At 43.8% G+C, this 17,007-nt stretch overlaps 2 protein-coding genes across 2 annotated transcripts; both read left to right on the top strand.

The window, feature by feature from the left end:
* Positions 1–1,098: 1,098 nt before the first annotated feature.
* Positions 1,099–8,491, top strand: LOC139542816 (androgen-dependent TFPI-regulating protein-like). Its single transcript, XM_071348676.1, has 6 exons — positions 1,099–1,373; positions 1,589–1,738; positions 1,894–1,995; positions 7,111–7,226; positions 7,392–7,564; positions 7,769–8,491. Exons 1-6 carry the CDS (start codon positions 1,107–1,109, stop codon positions 7,792–7,794), a joined length of 834 nt encoding a protein of 277 aa, XP_071204777.1. The 5' UTR covers positions 1,099–1,106; the 3' UTR covers positions 7,795–8,491.
* A 990-nt stretch (positions 8,492–9,481) lies between these two features.
* On the top strand, positions 9,482–16,458 carry LOC139541867 (protein tyrosine phosphatase domain-containing protein 1-like). The gene is made up of 10 exons (XM_071346757.1): positions 9,482–9,541; positions 10,563–10,720; positions 11,215–11,409; positions 11,503–11,583; positions 11,690–11,811; positions 11,911–12,048; positions 12,159–13,201; positions 13,493–13,687; positions 14,104–14,214; positions 14,298–16,458. The coding sequence occupies exons 1-10, from the start codon at positions 9,482–9,484 to the stop codon at positions 14,430–14,432; spliced, it is 2,238 nt and encodes a 745-aa protein (XP_071202858.1). The 3' UTR covers positions 14,433–16,458.
* The last annotated feature ends 549 nt before the right edge of the window (positions 16,459–17,007 follow it).

The following is a 17,007-nucleotide window of genomic DNA, read 5'->3' as shown; positions in this document are numbered from 1 at the left end:
TTATACTTAAATCCAAACTGGTTCTCTAGCAAATTAGTAAGAATGTCTCACCCTATGTTCAAGAAAGGCCTTTTTCCCATTATTCAAATTACAACCTCTCACTTTCAGTTATTTGAAAAAGAGATAATCTCTTAAATATCACTATTTTTTAAAACAAGCCATAGAAAGTTGCTTGTAATTTCAATTTAATCCACCAGAAAAGACAGAACAAATAATACAACAAATATTGTGGTTGGACTCCGATATACTAACTGATAAAAAAAAAACATTATTTATTGATTAAAAAAAAGAAAAAAGTATAATCTTCGTAAATTATATCATAAAAACGACGGGTGTCATACATGCAGCTAACTAAAACATATATTTATAGATTGCAAAATGGTTGGGAAGAGATTTTTGACGTACCGATTCCATGGCACATGGTTTATGAACTGAGACGCAAAACGACCCAGATTCAAAATGTTGCATTTTTCAATTTAAACTATTATACAGAATTCTTGCAACCAACAAAATGTTATTTATATGGGGGATACAACCTTCCCAGCGCAGCAGATTTTGCTGCGAAGAGGCAGAATCATTAGATCATTTGTTTTGGTACTGTCCATATGTAGCTTGTTTTTGGTCACAGGTCCAGGAATGGCTGAAGAATTGCAATATTTACCTGGAGCTAACCCTGCAGATAGCACTACTTGGCGATCTGAAAAGTCATAGTCAATCGATCAACAATATAATAATACTTTTTGCAAAAATGTTTATTTACAATGGAAAGGCTCAGAACTTTTGAGAAACGTCACAGCACAGATGTAAAATATATGGCAACTAGACATCCAATATGGATGTCGTTAAGAGACAGATGGGAGGGCTTGAATGGAGCTGAAGGTTGGGACTAATAGCAACTAATAACAGCAAGATAAATAATTTCAAACATACTGTGCCCGTAAAACGTATATAGGTTAAGAACTTATTTGAAAGAGCACAGTTTGAAAGATATGGCAAATAGAAATTAAACTGGATGGACATCATAAATATATGGGAGAGGTTGAGGGTAGAGGAAGGACAAGAGTTAAAAACAAACAAACGGCCACTGGGCTTCCTCTCGTCATTATATGGTAGAGAGTGGAAACGGCAACCGGATGCTTCACATTTATACATCCGGTGAAATATCTGTCTCATTGTTCTATCTGTGCGGAAGCTCAAAAGCTGTCAAAATGGCTACGAGCATGTCATGGGGATCATATCTCCTTATTCATGTAGTAATATTTTCATGGTATGTCTTTACCTTATCGGCGAATTGCTCATTGAAAATCACACAGGGCCACCCAGGAGCTAAAACATACGGAGGCCGCTGGAAATATCTGACTTTCCTCAATCTGGTGAGTGTGGTTGGTGGCTATGTTATGTTAGAAAATTTTAGAAATAGTTTACACATCCGCGTTATTGTATTACCCTACATCATTTTTTACCTTGCTGTGGCTTCGAGCCAAGTGAGACAATTCTATAATTGCATTGCTGTGTTATATAGCCATATTGCTAGAGGCGGTGTCCTAAGTAATGGTAGTCTAACCATTTCTGCATCATTTTTCCCAAGGTTTTGCAGACAGTGTTCTTCGGACTCGTTGTTTTGATTGACATTATCCACCTGATATTGCCATCCAAAAATTTGAGGTGTGGTGTACCTCTCCTCTTAGTGAAATTAAGAGACACCATTTTCACTATTTGGGCTTTTCCTATTGGGACAGTAAGTGCCTTTAATGTCTATATTTATATTTTGTGTGTGTGTGCACATTTGACTACATTTATGACGTGTATAATCAACAGTACATCTAAACTGGTATTACTGAAAACATGTATTTGGACATAATAACCAATTTTCTCTTCATCTCTAATCCCCAGTTTGTGTTCTTGTCCTTCTGGTCGATATATCACTACAACAGAGAGCTGGTGTTTCCAAAGTTTCTTGATGACATTATTCCTATCTGGTTGAACCATGCTATGGTAAGTGTCACAATCATGTGCACGTACTGCACATGGTGGACTTTGTACTGACTGTGTGATCCCAATGTATTCTGTTAAATATGGGGCTGTATCCAATTGGTTGTGCAGGTCAGTGTGGCTTTGTATCACATGGATCTTTGAAGAAGTCATGTCCTAGTAATTCAAGGGTAGATGTTTCTGAATAGGGTTATGGTCAGATTCACATGCTTTGAACAGTGTCTCTGATCTTTCAATTATGGTTGCATTTCACATGAATTAATGTAGCCAGTCACACAACAATGTGGTGTTGCCAGTGTTTTCCAACCAACTGAGCCATCAAGACTACATTAGTAATCTGTCAGCACAATGGACACACCTCTCACTCTGTGGCCTCTGTCTCCACTGCACCTGTACTGTACACACCTGGTCAGTTTTACAATTTTAACAGTAGAATACCTTGTCAGAACTGGTTTTAACACATTGCGAGCTGTACAGGATGGCACCGACAGAGTTGGCCGCGTTGCATTCTTAGGAAACTATGCAGTATTTACTTTTTTAATGTATTATATCTTGCACTGTTACCCCAGGAAATCTTAAGTCTTATCACATACAGTCAGGAAGAACTATTGGATATAAGAGCAATGTCAACTTACCAACATTACGACCAGGAATACGACTTTCCCGAAGCAGATCCTCTGTTTGGACCACCACCCAGGACAATGGATCGGATCCCAGTAGGCGACCAAAACAACGGCGCCGCAGAAGGAACAGACGGAGCGGTCTTCTGGTCAGGCTTCGTGGACGGGCTCACCGCTCCCGAGTATACTACTCGTCAATGTCCAGTCTCTTGACAACAAGGTAGACGAAATTCGAGCAAGGGTTGCCTTCCAGAGAGACATCAGAGATTGTAACACTCTCTGTTTCTCGGAAACATGGCTCACTCGGGATACGTTATCAGAGTCAGTACAGCCACCTGGTTTCTTCACGCATTGCTCCGACAGAAACAAACATCTCTCTGGTAAGAAGAAGGGCAGGGATAATCATAATCTTATGATTATAGAGTCGTGATGTGATCATAACAACATACAGGAACTCAAGTCCTTTTGTTCACCTGACCTAGAATTCCTTACAATCAAATGAAATGTATTTATATAGCCCTTCTTACATCAGCTGATATCTCAAAGTGCTGTACAGAAACCCAGCCTAAAACCCCAAACAGCAAGCAATGCAGGTGTAGAAGCACGGTGGCTAGGAAAAACTCCCTAGAAAGGCCAAAACCTAGGAAGAAACCTAGAGAAGAACCAGACTATGAGGGGTGGCCAGTCCTCTTCTGGCTGTGCCGGGTGGAGATTATAACAGAACATGGCCAAGATGTTCAAATGTTCATAAATTACCAGCATGGTCAAATAATAATAATCACAGTAGTTGTCGAGGGTGCAGCAAGTCAGCACCTCAGGAGTAAATGTCAGTTGGCTTTTCATAGCCGATCATTAAGAGTATCTCTACCGCTCCTGCTCTCTAGAGAGTTGAAAACAGCAGGTCTGGGACAGGTAGCACGTCCGGTGAACAGGTCAGGGTTCCATAGCCGCAGGCAGAACAGTTGAAACTGGAGCAGCAGCACAGCCAGGTGGACTGGGGACAGCAAGGAGTCATCATGCCAGGTAGTCCTGAGGCATGGTCCTAGGGCTCAGGTCCTCCGAGAGAGAAAGAGAGAATTAGAGAGAGCATACTTAAATTCACACAGGACACCGGATAAGACAGGAGAAGTACTCCAGATATAACAAACTGACCCTAGCCCCCCGACACATAAACTACTGCAGCATAAATACTGGAGGCTGAGACAGGAGGGGTCAGGAGACACTGGCCGATGACAGGGCCAAACAGGAAGGATATAACCCCACCCACTTTGCCAAAGCACAGCCCCCACACCACTAGAGGGATATCTTCAACCACCAACTTACCATCCTGAGACAAGGCCGAGCCCACAAAGATCTCCGCCACGGCACAACCCAAGGGGGGGCGCCAACCCAGATAGGAAGACCCCGTCAGTGACTCAACCCACTCAAGTGACGCACCCCTCCTAGGGACGGCATGGAAGAGCACCAGTAAGCCAGTGACTCAGCCCCTGTAATAGGGTTAGAGGCAGAGAATCCCAGTGGAGAGAGGGGAACCGGCCAGGCAGAGACGGCAAGGGCGATTCGTTGCTGACCGCATTATCTACCAAGAGAATTATCTTCGATTATAATCACAGCCGTGTATATCCCCCCCAAGCAGACACCTCGACGGACCTGAAAGCACTTTATTGGACTCTATGTAAACTAGAAGCCACATATCCTGAGGCTGCATTATTGTAGCTGGGTATTTTAACAAAGCTAATCTGAAAACAAGGTTCCCTAAATTTTATCAGCATATCTAATGCGCGACCCGGGCTGGCAGCATTCTGGATCATTGTTACTCTAACTTCCGCAACGCATACAAAGCCCTCCCTCGCTCTCCTTTCGGCATATCTGACCACGACTCCATTTTGTTGTTCCCAGCATATAGACAGAAACTAAATCAGGAAACGCCTGGGCTCAGGTCTGTTCAACGCTGGTCCACGCTTCAAGATTGCTTCGATCACGTGGATTGGGATATGTTCCGGATAGCCTCAGACAAACATTTTTGATGTATACGCTGATTCGGTGAGCGAGTTTATTATCAAGTGCATCAGTGATGTTGTACCCACAGCGACTATTAAAACCTTCCCCAACCAGAAACCGTGGATTGATGGCAGCATTCGCGCAAAACTGAAAGCCCGAACCATTGCTTTTAATCATGGCAAGGCGACCGGAAACATGACCGAATACAAACAGTGTAGCTATTCCCTCTGCAAGACAATCAAACAAGCTAAGCATCAGTATAGAGACAAAGTAGAGTCGCAATTCAATGGCTCAGACACGAGATGTATGTGGCAGGGTCTACAGTCAATCACGGATTACAAAAGGAAAACCAGCCCCGTCGCGGACACTGACGTCTTGCTCCCCGACAAACTAAACAACTTCTTTGCTCGCTTTGAAGACAATACAGTGCCACTGACACGGCCCATTACCAAAACCTGCGGGCTCTCCTTCACCACAGCCAACGTGAGTAAAACATTTAAACGTGTTAACCCTCGCAAGGCTGCCAGCCCAGACGGCATCCCTAGCCACGTCCTCAGAGCATGCGCAGACCAGCTGGCTGGTGTGTTTACGGACGTATTCAATCAATCCCTATCCCAGTCTGCTGTTCCCACATGCTTCAAGAGGGCCACCATTGTTCCTGTTCCCAAGAGAGCTAAGGTAACTGAGCTAAACGACTATCGCCCCGGAACACTCACTTCCATCATCATGAAGGGCTTTGAGAGACTAGTCAAGGATCAAATCACCTCCACCCTACCTGACACCCTAGACCCACTCCAATTTGCTTATCGCCCCAATAGGTTCACAGACGACGCAATCACACTGACCTAATATATCTGGACAAGAGGAATACCTATGTAAGAATGCTGTTCATTGATTACAGCTCAGCATTTAACACCATAGTACCCTGCAAACTCATCATTAAGCTCAAGACCCTGGGTCTCGACCCAGCCCTGTGCAACTGGGTCCTGGACTTTCTGACGGGCCACCCCCAGGTGGTGAGGGTAGGAAACAACATCGCCACCCCGCTGATCCTCAACACTGGGGCCCCACAAGGGTGCGTTCTCAGCTCTCTCCTGTACTCCCTATTCACCGATGACTCCGTGGCCATGCACGCCACCAACTCAATCATCAAGTTTGCAGACGACACTACAGTGGTAGTCTTGATTACCAACAACGATGAGACGGCCTACAGGGAGGAGGTGAGAGCCCTCGGAGTGTGGTGTCAGGAAAATAACCCCACACTCAACGTCAACAAAACAAAGGAGATGATCATGGACTTCAGGAAACAGCAGAGGGAGCACCCCCCTATCCACATCGACGGGACAGTAGTGGAGAAGGTGGAAAGTTTTAAGTTCCTCGGCGTACACATCACTGACAAACTGAAATGGTCCACCCACACAGACAGCGTGGTGAAGAAGGCGCAACAGCGCCTCTTCAACCTCGGGTGGCTGAAGAAATTTGTCTTGTCACCGAAAACACACAAACTTTTACAGATACACAATCGAGAGCATCCTGTCGGGCCTTATCACCACCTGGTACGGCAACTGCTCTGTCCACAACTGTAAGGCTCTCCAGAGGGTAGTGAGGTCTGCACAACGCTTCACCGGGGGAAAACTACCTGCCCTCCAGGACACCTACAGCACCCGATGCCATGGGAAGGCCAAAAAGGTCATCAATGACAACAAACACCCGAGCCACTGTCTGTTCACCCCGCTATCATCCAGAAGGTGAGGTCAGTACAGGTGCATCAAAGCTAGGACCGAGAAGTTGTTTTTCAGTATCTATCTCAAGGCCATCAGACTGTTAAACAGCCATCACTAACATTGAGTAGCTGCTGCCAACATACTGACTCAAATCTCTAGCCACTTTAATAATAAAAAATTGGATGTAATAAATGTGTCACTTTAAACAATGCCACTTTATATAATGTTTACATACCCTACATTACTCACCTCATATGTATATACTGTATTCTATACCATCTACTGCATCTTGCCTATGCCGCATGGCCAACGCTCATCCATATATTTATATGTACATATTCTTATTCATTCCTTTACACGTGGGAGTTGTTGTGAAATTGTTAGATATTACTGCACGGTCGGAACTAGAAGCACAAGCATTTCGCTACACTCAAATTAACATCTGCTAACCATGTGTATGTGACCAATACAATTTGATTTGATTTACAAAAGTCTAACAGACACTTGCTGTAGATGTTTCACAAGCAGGCATTGCTGAGTACATAATGGCCTGACCTATTCCTCCAGTCTATCCTATTGTTTCTCAATCTATTCCAGGTGATGCATGTTTTTAGTTCTTGCCTAACACTAACATGACATACCCTTGTTTATGTGGCCACAATGCATCAAAACATGCAATGAACTATTACACATTTGTTACACGTGGGGCTATGATGATAGGGTTGGTTTCTGTCAGTCTTTATTTCAGTCATGTCTTTTCCCTCTGCTTACAGCATACTGTCACCCTGCCATTGGCGCTGTTGCAGATGTATATTCAGCCTCATAGATATGGCAGCAAGATGAGAGGCCTTCTAGGTCTGTCCGTCTTAGTTGTTCTTTATCTGGGATGGTAAGTAAGGTTCTAGCAATCACATTGTTAAGTTGTTGTGGTTTGACGAAAAATGCTCTGTTTCTTCGAGGCCGCCTCTTACTCCTCCACTTCTTGACTGAATGTTATGATACTTTAACAACATTTGGACATCTTCCTATAACCCCTCCCCCCTCCCTCTCTCAGGGTTCTGTGGGTGCACCATGTGGCTGGTATCTGGGTGTACCCCATCATGGAGCATCTGAGTCCTATGGGCCTGGTGATATTCCTGGGGGTGTCGTCCATCACCATGGCCCCCCTCTACCTGCTGGGGGAGAAACTCAACCACAAGATCTGGAAGAGCACTGCAGTATCTGCAGGTGGGACAGCTCTCTGACTGTATGACAGGAAAATAACCACACTGTTTAGATGCCCCCACCATCTCAATGTAGCAGGGTTTCTGTCCTAGAGTACCACGAGGCCTCTGAATTTGCTTTGTCAGGTTGTCAGAAGAGGGGGTTACCTTTGTGTCAGTGTGTTGTTCATTAACTACTCTCTACTCTCGTTCTCTCTCTCTCTGAAAGGGCCTCCGAGAAAGAAGAAGAAATAAGTGTGTGCTGGCATGTCAGCTGAGAGCCACAGAGGGGATCAGAGAGGAAAGAAACAGGACCGGTACACCCAGCACTGATCACCTCATCCAAAAAGAGACTGCTGGGTCTCTTGGTGAAGGTAGAAGTTGCCCCTAATCACAGATCTAGAATCAGATTACCTTACCCTCAGTCCTATTTATAACCTTTAGGATTAAACAACTATATCTTATCCTGTATCAATAGTTAGAGTCAACTTGTACCTGCTCAGTATCTCTCAGGCAGCTCTCAGGCAGTGGGCATTATGTGCTTCTATGGTCAGATGCCAAATAATTTTAAGATTCAATTCAGCAATTAGACTTCATTTACTCCACCACTGGATATTGTGCTGTGTCACATTGAGGTAACAGCTCAATATAATATTTTATATTAAGTTGATCCTTTATTGGTTGAGTTAACCCATTGTTCTCTCATCCTACGTGGAGTAATAATATTACAGTATAAATACATTTTGTGATTCTATTACCTTTATCATGATGCTGTTTCACTTGATTACGGTACTGTTGGTTGTGAAAGGCACAGTTCCTTATGTGCATTTGTTATTTTACATTTTGAATTCATGTTTATACTGTATGTTGACTTTTAGAACACTATGGTTCCTTATTTAACTTGGAGGGAAGTAAGAACAAGATAAAATGAAATTAAAAGATTTGAATTATATACATTGATGTGACTCCTTTTATTAGGTGAAATAGTTGACATATTGCAATCTGAGCTGCTTTATAAACAAAGTGAGGATTCATTCTATTTTCCTGCTCTGGAATCCTTGCCTGTCACTGCCATTTGTAGCCAGGTGGTGGAGCCATCAGGTCCATGTTTCTCCTCTGCAGGAAACCACGGTAACCCCCTGGCTATCGGAGGGTACTTCTAGCCTTGTCTGAGCCAGAAATGCCAATAGGGCACGAGCCGATCTCCTGTTTCTGTAAAGTGATGCAGTTTTTGTTTACTTAGCGAAAGCGTTCAGATCTAGATTAAGTGTCTAGGGGGAGGGACTAGAGGTTGTTTCTAGATGTTAATTTAGTTGTGTCTGTCCCTGGTTAGGCCTGCCTGGACAGCTGTCCCACACTATGATCTCATTCATCAGGCCAGGCTAATCTTCTCAACGATATCCTCTCATCCAGAGGCCATGTATCACCCTCTTATGTAAGACTCCTACACAATTAGATATCTGTAGAAAAGAGTACAATTAAGCAGAAAAGGAGTAGAATTTAGTCACAATTTACATATGGAGAGTCTTTGTTCCACTGTGGATGCAACCACACAATATAATTTCACAATGTAACAGCACAGTAATACAATGTTACTAGAGTCATTACAATGTAACTACACAATAAAAATGTATCTAAAGTGTTACCAAATTAAAGGCGCATTGTGTCATCAGAGGATTCAACTAGACTGAAGTACTAAGCTAATCAGATAATACAAGAGATTACAGTAACCTTAAATCCTTCATGAACAACACAATCAGTTAAGTGCAGGACTGTTAATCCGCTAATCAATTTATCATCCTTACCATGTCACACATTCATCTGTTGTGAAAGCCATTGTAAGCAACATGTTCTACCCTACCAGAAGGTTCTATCTTACCAGAGGGACCTCAAGGACACTTTCCCTTCCCAATTACCATTCATTGTTGCAGAATGGCCTGAGATGCGTCAGTGTCGTATCTTTCCCTTAGACGGATCCATAATCAGCTTTCAAGTACCTCAGGTAAGCAAATCATGATCGAACTTGACACTGTGCTTCCTATTTCATTCAGGTCCTGCCCCTTACCTGAATAGGATCGACTCAATCTTCTTTACAGTGTCTGAACCTGGATATCACAGTCAATGACAGTTCACTTTGGTTGTTAATCCCATCAACCAAAAAATGTACCATAGGATTTTCTTTGTGTGTAGGATTGATATACAGTGCAGCATAGCACACTGAATGACTCAATGAGAGTACAGTTAATATTTTGGTGTAAACATACTATACATTGGATGTATTGATTTCTGATCACATGATATCTCTGGATGATTGATCCGACTAACAAGTGTTATCTCAGGGTGGTTATGAACTGAAGGGAGTTCAAATCTACATGGTCAGAGATGACCAGTCATTTTTGCTCTATTGTGAGGTGGATTGGCCACGGGCTTTTGCCTGTTGAACCTATTTGTACAGTAATGAGATTAGTGGGTTAATCCAGGAGTCAGGAATAGACCTGCTGCTCTTCCTCCTGAGGGAGGTACAGTACATGACTAAGGAGGAGAGAAGAGGAGCGTCCAGGGAGGTGTCTTAACGTCCAGAGCCATGCCACGGTTCAACCTACACCTCTGATGTTCCTCCTTTCTCTGACTCCTCTCAACGGAGGCAGCCCAGGATGCTGTATTCCCATGGATCAAAATACCTGTTCCTGGTGAGATACATGGCACTGCCAGTCCAGAGATGAGCATAACGAATGCAGTGGATGGTGTCGTTGCCAAACCCTAATTTCCAGAGATAATCCAGGCTGATTAACTGAAGACCTGTGGTGGTGCAGGACTACTAAAGCTTAGATTTAAAGCATCTGAGCAGACTACTGTCTGTGGTCCAACGTGGGCATGTGGAGTCGTTTTAGGTTGATGTCTGAAGATGCTGACGATCACTAGCTCCACATCCTTGTTGCTACAGGTGTAAGTGCTGAGGATACTTTATTTTACTATTTTGAGGTTGCTGTTACTTTGTTAATGTGTTTAGGTTTTTATCTTAGAGTGTGTGTGTGTGTGTGTGTGTGTGTGTGTGTGTGTGCGTGTGCGTGTGCGCATGCCAAGGCACTGCCATGGCAGTGGATGTCTGCCTGAGTATTCCGTCCTCTAGTACTCCACCCTCAGACGAGCAGTGGAGTCCCCTACCGGTTCATGGAGTCAGGTATGCCTATACTATATCATAGAGGATAATATATACTGTTAATAAAACAAATTGTTCAGTATGTATGAAGAGTTGAAATAGGTTTTTGTGTTGCTATTTTTACAGTAATTCGGTTACGTCTGGTGGAGTGTGCCAGACAGATTAGCTAGCTGTAAATGGCTGAACACCTCATACTTAAGCTTGATACTACTTCTTTACATTGTGAACACCTCATAGTTAAGCTTGACACTACTTATTTACAATGTGCTAATCCAATCACAGATGTTGATTCTGCAGTTGGATTCAGAAAGAAGAAACAATGTAGTGTATGATACCTGTATGGTAGTCCATTGAATGTATCAGTTCTTTCCAACATGTCTCCACAAGCAGACTACAACATCAAATATAATTCTGAGCGGAAACTGCTGAGGTCAGATGGTTGAAGTGACAGAGGACGATATTCTACAAACACCACCATCCCACCACCCTTGATATCACCCCTCATCTCTCCTATAAAACCCCCAATCCTCCCTGTGTCTCCCAGTCAGAACCCCCCGGGCGAATTACACGTTGGTCGGGGAGGTGATACGTCATGTCATACCTGGAGCCACACAGTGCTCCATAGGGTGTGGAGGTCTGAACTGCAAGTATGAGGACCCTGACCGCTGGAGCGAGGACGAGCAGGCCATCAAAGGCCTCTACTCCTCCTGGTAGGAATCAGAAAGGCTCTATGAAAATGTGTATGTTGAACGTAAGTGGATTATACCCATACGTTTTATGCAGAAGCATGCCTTTCTTTTCAGGGTCACAGAGAACCTACTTGCCATGGCCAGGCCCTCTACTGCATTAATAGAAAAGTACAACATCATTGACCAATTTAAAAGGTAATTTAATAGATTTACTATTTCATGATTTACTGTCCTCATAAATCAGTTCAATACAGCTAGTAAAGATAAAATAATAGATTCCTAATTCAGTGTGTGTGTGTAGATGTGGCCTAAAGACCGTGATAAACCTGCAGAGACCAGGGGAACACGCCAGCTGTGGTCCCAACACACTGGAACCAGAGAGTGGATTCTCCTACCGACCTGAGGTGTTCATGGAGAATGATAGTAAGTTTATGACTATTTCTCTACAATGAGGAAAACTAAAGAAGCCAAAGGCAAACTTACCATGAGAATGGTAAAATAATGACTGTCCTTATACTCCAGTATATTTCTATAACTTTGGATGGAATGACTACGGGGTGGCCTCCCTCACATCCATCCTGGACATGGTGAAAGTCATGTCCTTTGCGATGCAGGAGGGGAAAATGTCTGTCCACTGTCATGCTGGTCTGGGAAGAACAGGTAATGTACTATAGGACAAAAAAGTTTGACAGTCATAGTAATCAAAATGACTATGCTTTGTGGTCACGACTGACCCTAACGCTGATGGTTTTGCCTGTGTCTTCTCTCAGGTGTGTTGTTAGCGTGTTACCTGGTCTTCGCCACCAGGATGACCGCTGACCAGGCCATCGTGTTTGTACGTTCTAAACGTCCCAACTCCATCCAAACCAGAGGTCAGCTGTATTGCGTGCGGGAGTTTGCCCAGTTCCTGGTCCCCATCAGGAGTATTTTCTCCTGCGCTGAGCCCAGGACTAACCCAGTCACCCTGTCCCAGTTCCTGACCCGCCAGAGACACATGCTGCACGGCTATGAGCGACGGGAGCTCAGGCACCTGCCCAAGATCATCCATGTGATCTGCAAGCTGCTGCTGGACATCGCTGAGCACCGTCAGGTTATCGAGGAGGATATGCTGGACGTCAATGACATGACCGCCGAGGAGGAGATGGAGTTTGAGCGCTACTACGACTTTGGCTTCACCAAGGGTAGCTTCGGGGGAGGCAGCATGGGGGACCGGCCCCGCTTACCGGGACCCCCAACGAAACACCGACACGCCAACGAACCGGCCCTCTTCTACCACCGCAAGAGCCTGAGCTACAGCGAGTCAGACGTGCAGAGGCTAGGCTCTGAACTCCACCTGCTGACCCAACCTCTCTCCAACTTTATGTCCGCTAGCAACGTGCCTGTGGCCTGTTCTCCCTCCCTGAACTCCCTGCATAGAACCCTGGCAACGGTCAGCCCTGTCACCACCACGTACAGCTCCCAAAATGGATCCTTCCCCCATGGGTCCCTCTGGGAGCAGAAGAGCCTGGCGGAGGGATCCCCACTCCTAAAGAAGAGGCAGAAAGCCTGCCAGAGCAGCGAGTCTGAGTGCCACCCTAAGCAGAAAACGTTTGGCAGCATGTTGTTTAGGTGGAGGAAGAAGCAGAGGGAGATGTTAGAGAAAAATGAGAATGTGTCCCAGGTGTTTCAGATAGAGGAGTCAGAGGTGCCCTTCATCACCATCCAGACAGAGCTGTCCAAGGAGGCCAGGCGGGTGCTGGTGGCCCAGGCCCTGGCTGTGGATCTGGAGCTGGATGGAGAGGAGGAACACAGGGAGAGACTCCACGCCTGGCAGGTAGGAACTCTATATTTAATCGCATCGTTTAAAAAAAATACTGTCCATACAATATACTTATATTTCTATATACTGAAATATTATTAGATGTGTAATGGTACTTATAGAGTAACATAGCACAATTGACAACTCATGTTTACCTGACCCTTATCTGACAACTACATTTGTACATAAAGGAAATTCCTATAGGTTTGATTTTCCTTTTTGATACTGCAGTGCCATTAGGTTAACTCCATTTGGCCTTTTGTGTGCTTGGGCAGCAATGATTGTCTATTTTGTATCTGTTTGCAGTCCGGGTTAAACATGGGAGGGGCGTGGGAGAGGCTGTGTACATTGGAGAAGGACCCGTTTGTGCTCTCTGGGCTGATGTGGACCTGGCTGGAGCAGCTGAAGGAGCCAGTCATCTCCGTCAGAGATGTACAGAAACTGGACCTTAACGACAGTGACCCTGCAAACCCAGAGGCTGTCTTCAAACCACTGGACCAGGTCAGCAGCACTTATTGTAGGCCACATCAGGGCTTCTCACTCTGGGCCCAATCCTACTGTACATGATAGATCTACCACAGAAAACTTGGACTTGCTAAATACTGTGTGAATCTACTGACTACTTCTGTTCAGTTAACCTATTCATTTGGGTACAGCAGTTGCCTAGAGGTTAGAGCAGCCGAAAGCCCCGGGCCAGGCAACACAAAAATGGGAATTGAACCAAACCTGCAGTTGGAAGGCTGTTGGTCTCTGATCCCATGTACCATCTCCTACCTTGTGCCCTTGAGCAAGGCACTTAAACCCCCCATAATTGCTCCCCACAAAAGGCCCACAGTTTCTGGGGGTGTTCGGAAAGACACAAGACACATTTTCGTTCAACAATAAAGCTGTATTCTATTTGACCACATCCCCTCCAGGCTCCCAGGGAGATGTTGATGTGCATTCTGGACTGTATGGCTCATGTTCTCACAATACCAGAAGAGGTGGAGGCTGCTTTCCTGGAGCGCACCATCAAGGCTTTCACCAAGGTAGAATACTAGATGATGTAGCGTTCTCCCTTTTAACAACAGTAGTTTAAAGCGGTATAAACAGCTGTTTTGACTCTTCACAGATGGGACAATGCTCAGCGGTGTATCCGGCCATGACAGAGATCCTCAGGCTGGTCCTACATGACATGAGGTTTATAGCCATAGAGGAGGATGAGGTACCATTTATGCCTCCTGGCCCCATTATGCTGACCCCATAGCCCTGCTGGATTCTGTTCCAGACTGTCCCTATGTAGAGACTTGTTATATATTAAACAGCCATATACAGTGGCAAGAAAAAGTATGTGAACCCTTTGGAATTACCTGGACTTCTGCATCAATTGGTCATAAAATTTGATCTGATCTTCATCTAGGTCACAACAATAGACAAACACATTCTGCTTAAACTAATGACACACAAACAATTATACGTTTTCATGTCTTTATTGAACACACACCATGTAAACATTCGCAGTGCAGGGTGGAAAAAGTATGTGAACCCTTGGATTTAATAACTGGTTGACCCTCCGTTGGCAGCATAACCTCAAGCAAACGTTTTCTGTAGTTGCGGATCAGACCTGCACAGCGGTCAGGAGGAGAATTTTGAACCATTCCTCTTTACAAAACTGTTTCAGTTCAGCAATATTCTTGGGATGTCTGGTGTGAACTGCTCTCTTGAGGTCATGCCACAGCATCTCAATCGGGTTGAGGTCAGGACTCTGACTGGGCCATCCCAGAAGGCGTATTTTCTTCTGTTGAAGTCATTCTGTTGTTGATTTACTTCTGTGTTTTACGTCATTGTCCTGTTGCATCACCCAACTTCTGTTGAGCTTCAATTGGCGGACAGATAGCCTTACATTCTCCTGCAAAATGTCTTGCTAAACTTGGGAATTAATTTTTCCGTCAATGATAGCAAGCTGTCCAGGCCCTGAGGCAGCAAAGCAGCTCCAAACCATGATGCTCCTTTCACCATACTTTACAGTTGGGATGAGGTTTTGATGTTGGTGTGCTGTGCCTTTTTTTCTCCACACATAGTGTTGTGTGTTCCTTCCAAACAACTCAACTTTAGTTTCATCTGTCCACAGAATATTTTGCCAGTAGCGCTGTGGAACATCCAGATGCTCTTTTGCGAAATTCAGATGTGCAGCAATGTTTTTTTTGGACAGCAGTGGCTTCTTCCGTGGTGTCCTCCCATGAACACCATTCTTGTTTAGTGTTTTACGTATTGTAGACTCGTCAACAGAGATGTTAGCATGTTCCAGAGATTTTTGTAAGTCTTTAGCTGACACTCTAGGATTCTTCTTAAGCTCATTGAGCATTCTGCGCTGTGCTCTTGCAGTCATCTCTGCAGGACGGCCACTCCTAGAGAGAGAAGCAACAGTGCTGAACTTTCTCCATTTACAGACAATTTGTCTTACCGTGGACTGATGAACATCAAGGCTTTTAGAGATACTTTTGTAACCTTTTTCAGCTTTATGCAAGTCAACAATTCTTAATCTTAGGTCTTCTGAGATCTCTTTTGTTCGAGGCATGGTTCACATCAAGCAATGCTTCTTGTGAGTAGCAACTCAAATTTGGAAGTGTTTTTATATGGCAAGGCAGCTCTAACCAACATCTCCAATCTCGTCTCATTGATTGGACTCCTGACTCCAAATAGCTTTTGGAGGAGTCATTAGCCTAGGGGTTCACATACTTTTTCCAACCTAGACTGTGAATGTTTAAATTATGTATTCAATATAATTTGTGTGTTATTAGTTTAAGCAGACTGTGTTTGTCTGTTTTTGTGACTTTGATGACGATCAGATCTAATTTTATGACCAATTTATGCAGAAATCCAGATAATTCCAAAGAGTTCACATACTTTTTCTTGCCACTGTATGTTGTGCCTTCCTGCGCAGTTTGGGTTTTGAATCCACAGTTTTTGTTATTTTGTCATCACATATTGTACTTTAAGTGTATTGTATATAATATATGACTTGTTTACCTCAATATTGTACAGTTACAATGCAGACCCAAGGAAATGCAGTTTATTTCAGAGTTTAAAATTAAAGTGTCAGTTTGGTTTTGTTAAGCAGATCAAGGGGGAGTATTTGTTACAGTATATGCCTTAAAGACTTGTAGTTATATTGAACATGTAACATCCAACACAACACACTTCATCTCCACATAAAGCCAGCTCAGTGATTATCACCATCCCTGTACAGAAATGTGGTATTACACAAAAATAAAGTATCATGGCACGGTAAACTGCAATGGTTTTCCCATTCATTCTTGCATGGGCAGGCTTAACATAATGGCAATATTAATCTGCATTAGTTATTGATTACAATGTCAATTGCATAAACAAATGGTTTATAAAGCAGGCACAATAGCAGTGATTAAACTACTCGTAAACAGTGGTGGAAAAAAGACCCAATTTTCATACTTGAGTAAAAGTAAAGATACAGTTGAAGTCGGAAGTTTTTATTTATTTCACCTTTATTTAACCAGGTAGGCTAGTTGAGAACAAGTTCTCATTTGCAACTGCGACCTGGCCAAGATAAAGCACAGCAGTTCGACACATACAACAACAACACATGGAGTAAAAACAAACATACAATCAATAATACAGTAGAAGAAATATATACAGCATGTGCAAATGAGGTAGGATAAGAGAGGTAAGGCAATAAATAGGCCATGGTGGCGAAGTAATTACAATATAGCAATTAAACACTGGAATGGTAGAATGTGCAGAAGATGAATGTGCAAGTAGAGATACTGGGGTGCAAAGGAGCAAGTTAAATAAATTAATACAGT

The sequence above is a fragment of the Salvelinus alpinus genome, chromosome 17, assembly GCF_045679555.1.
Source record: "Salvelinus alpinus chromosome 17, SLU_Salpinus.1, whole genome shotgun sequence".
In the NCBI taxonomy this organism is placed as follows: domain Eukaryota; kingdom Metazoa; phylum Chordata; class Actinopteri; order Salmoniformes; family Salmonidae; genus Salvelinus; species Salvelinus alpinus.
The sequence above is the reverse complement of the archived record's forward strand: the minus strand, read 5'-3'. Positions and strand labels throughout refer to the sequence as shown.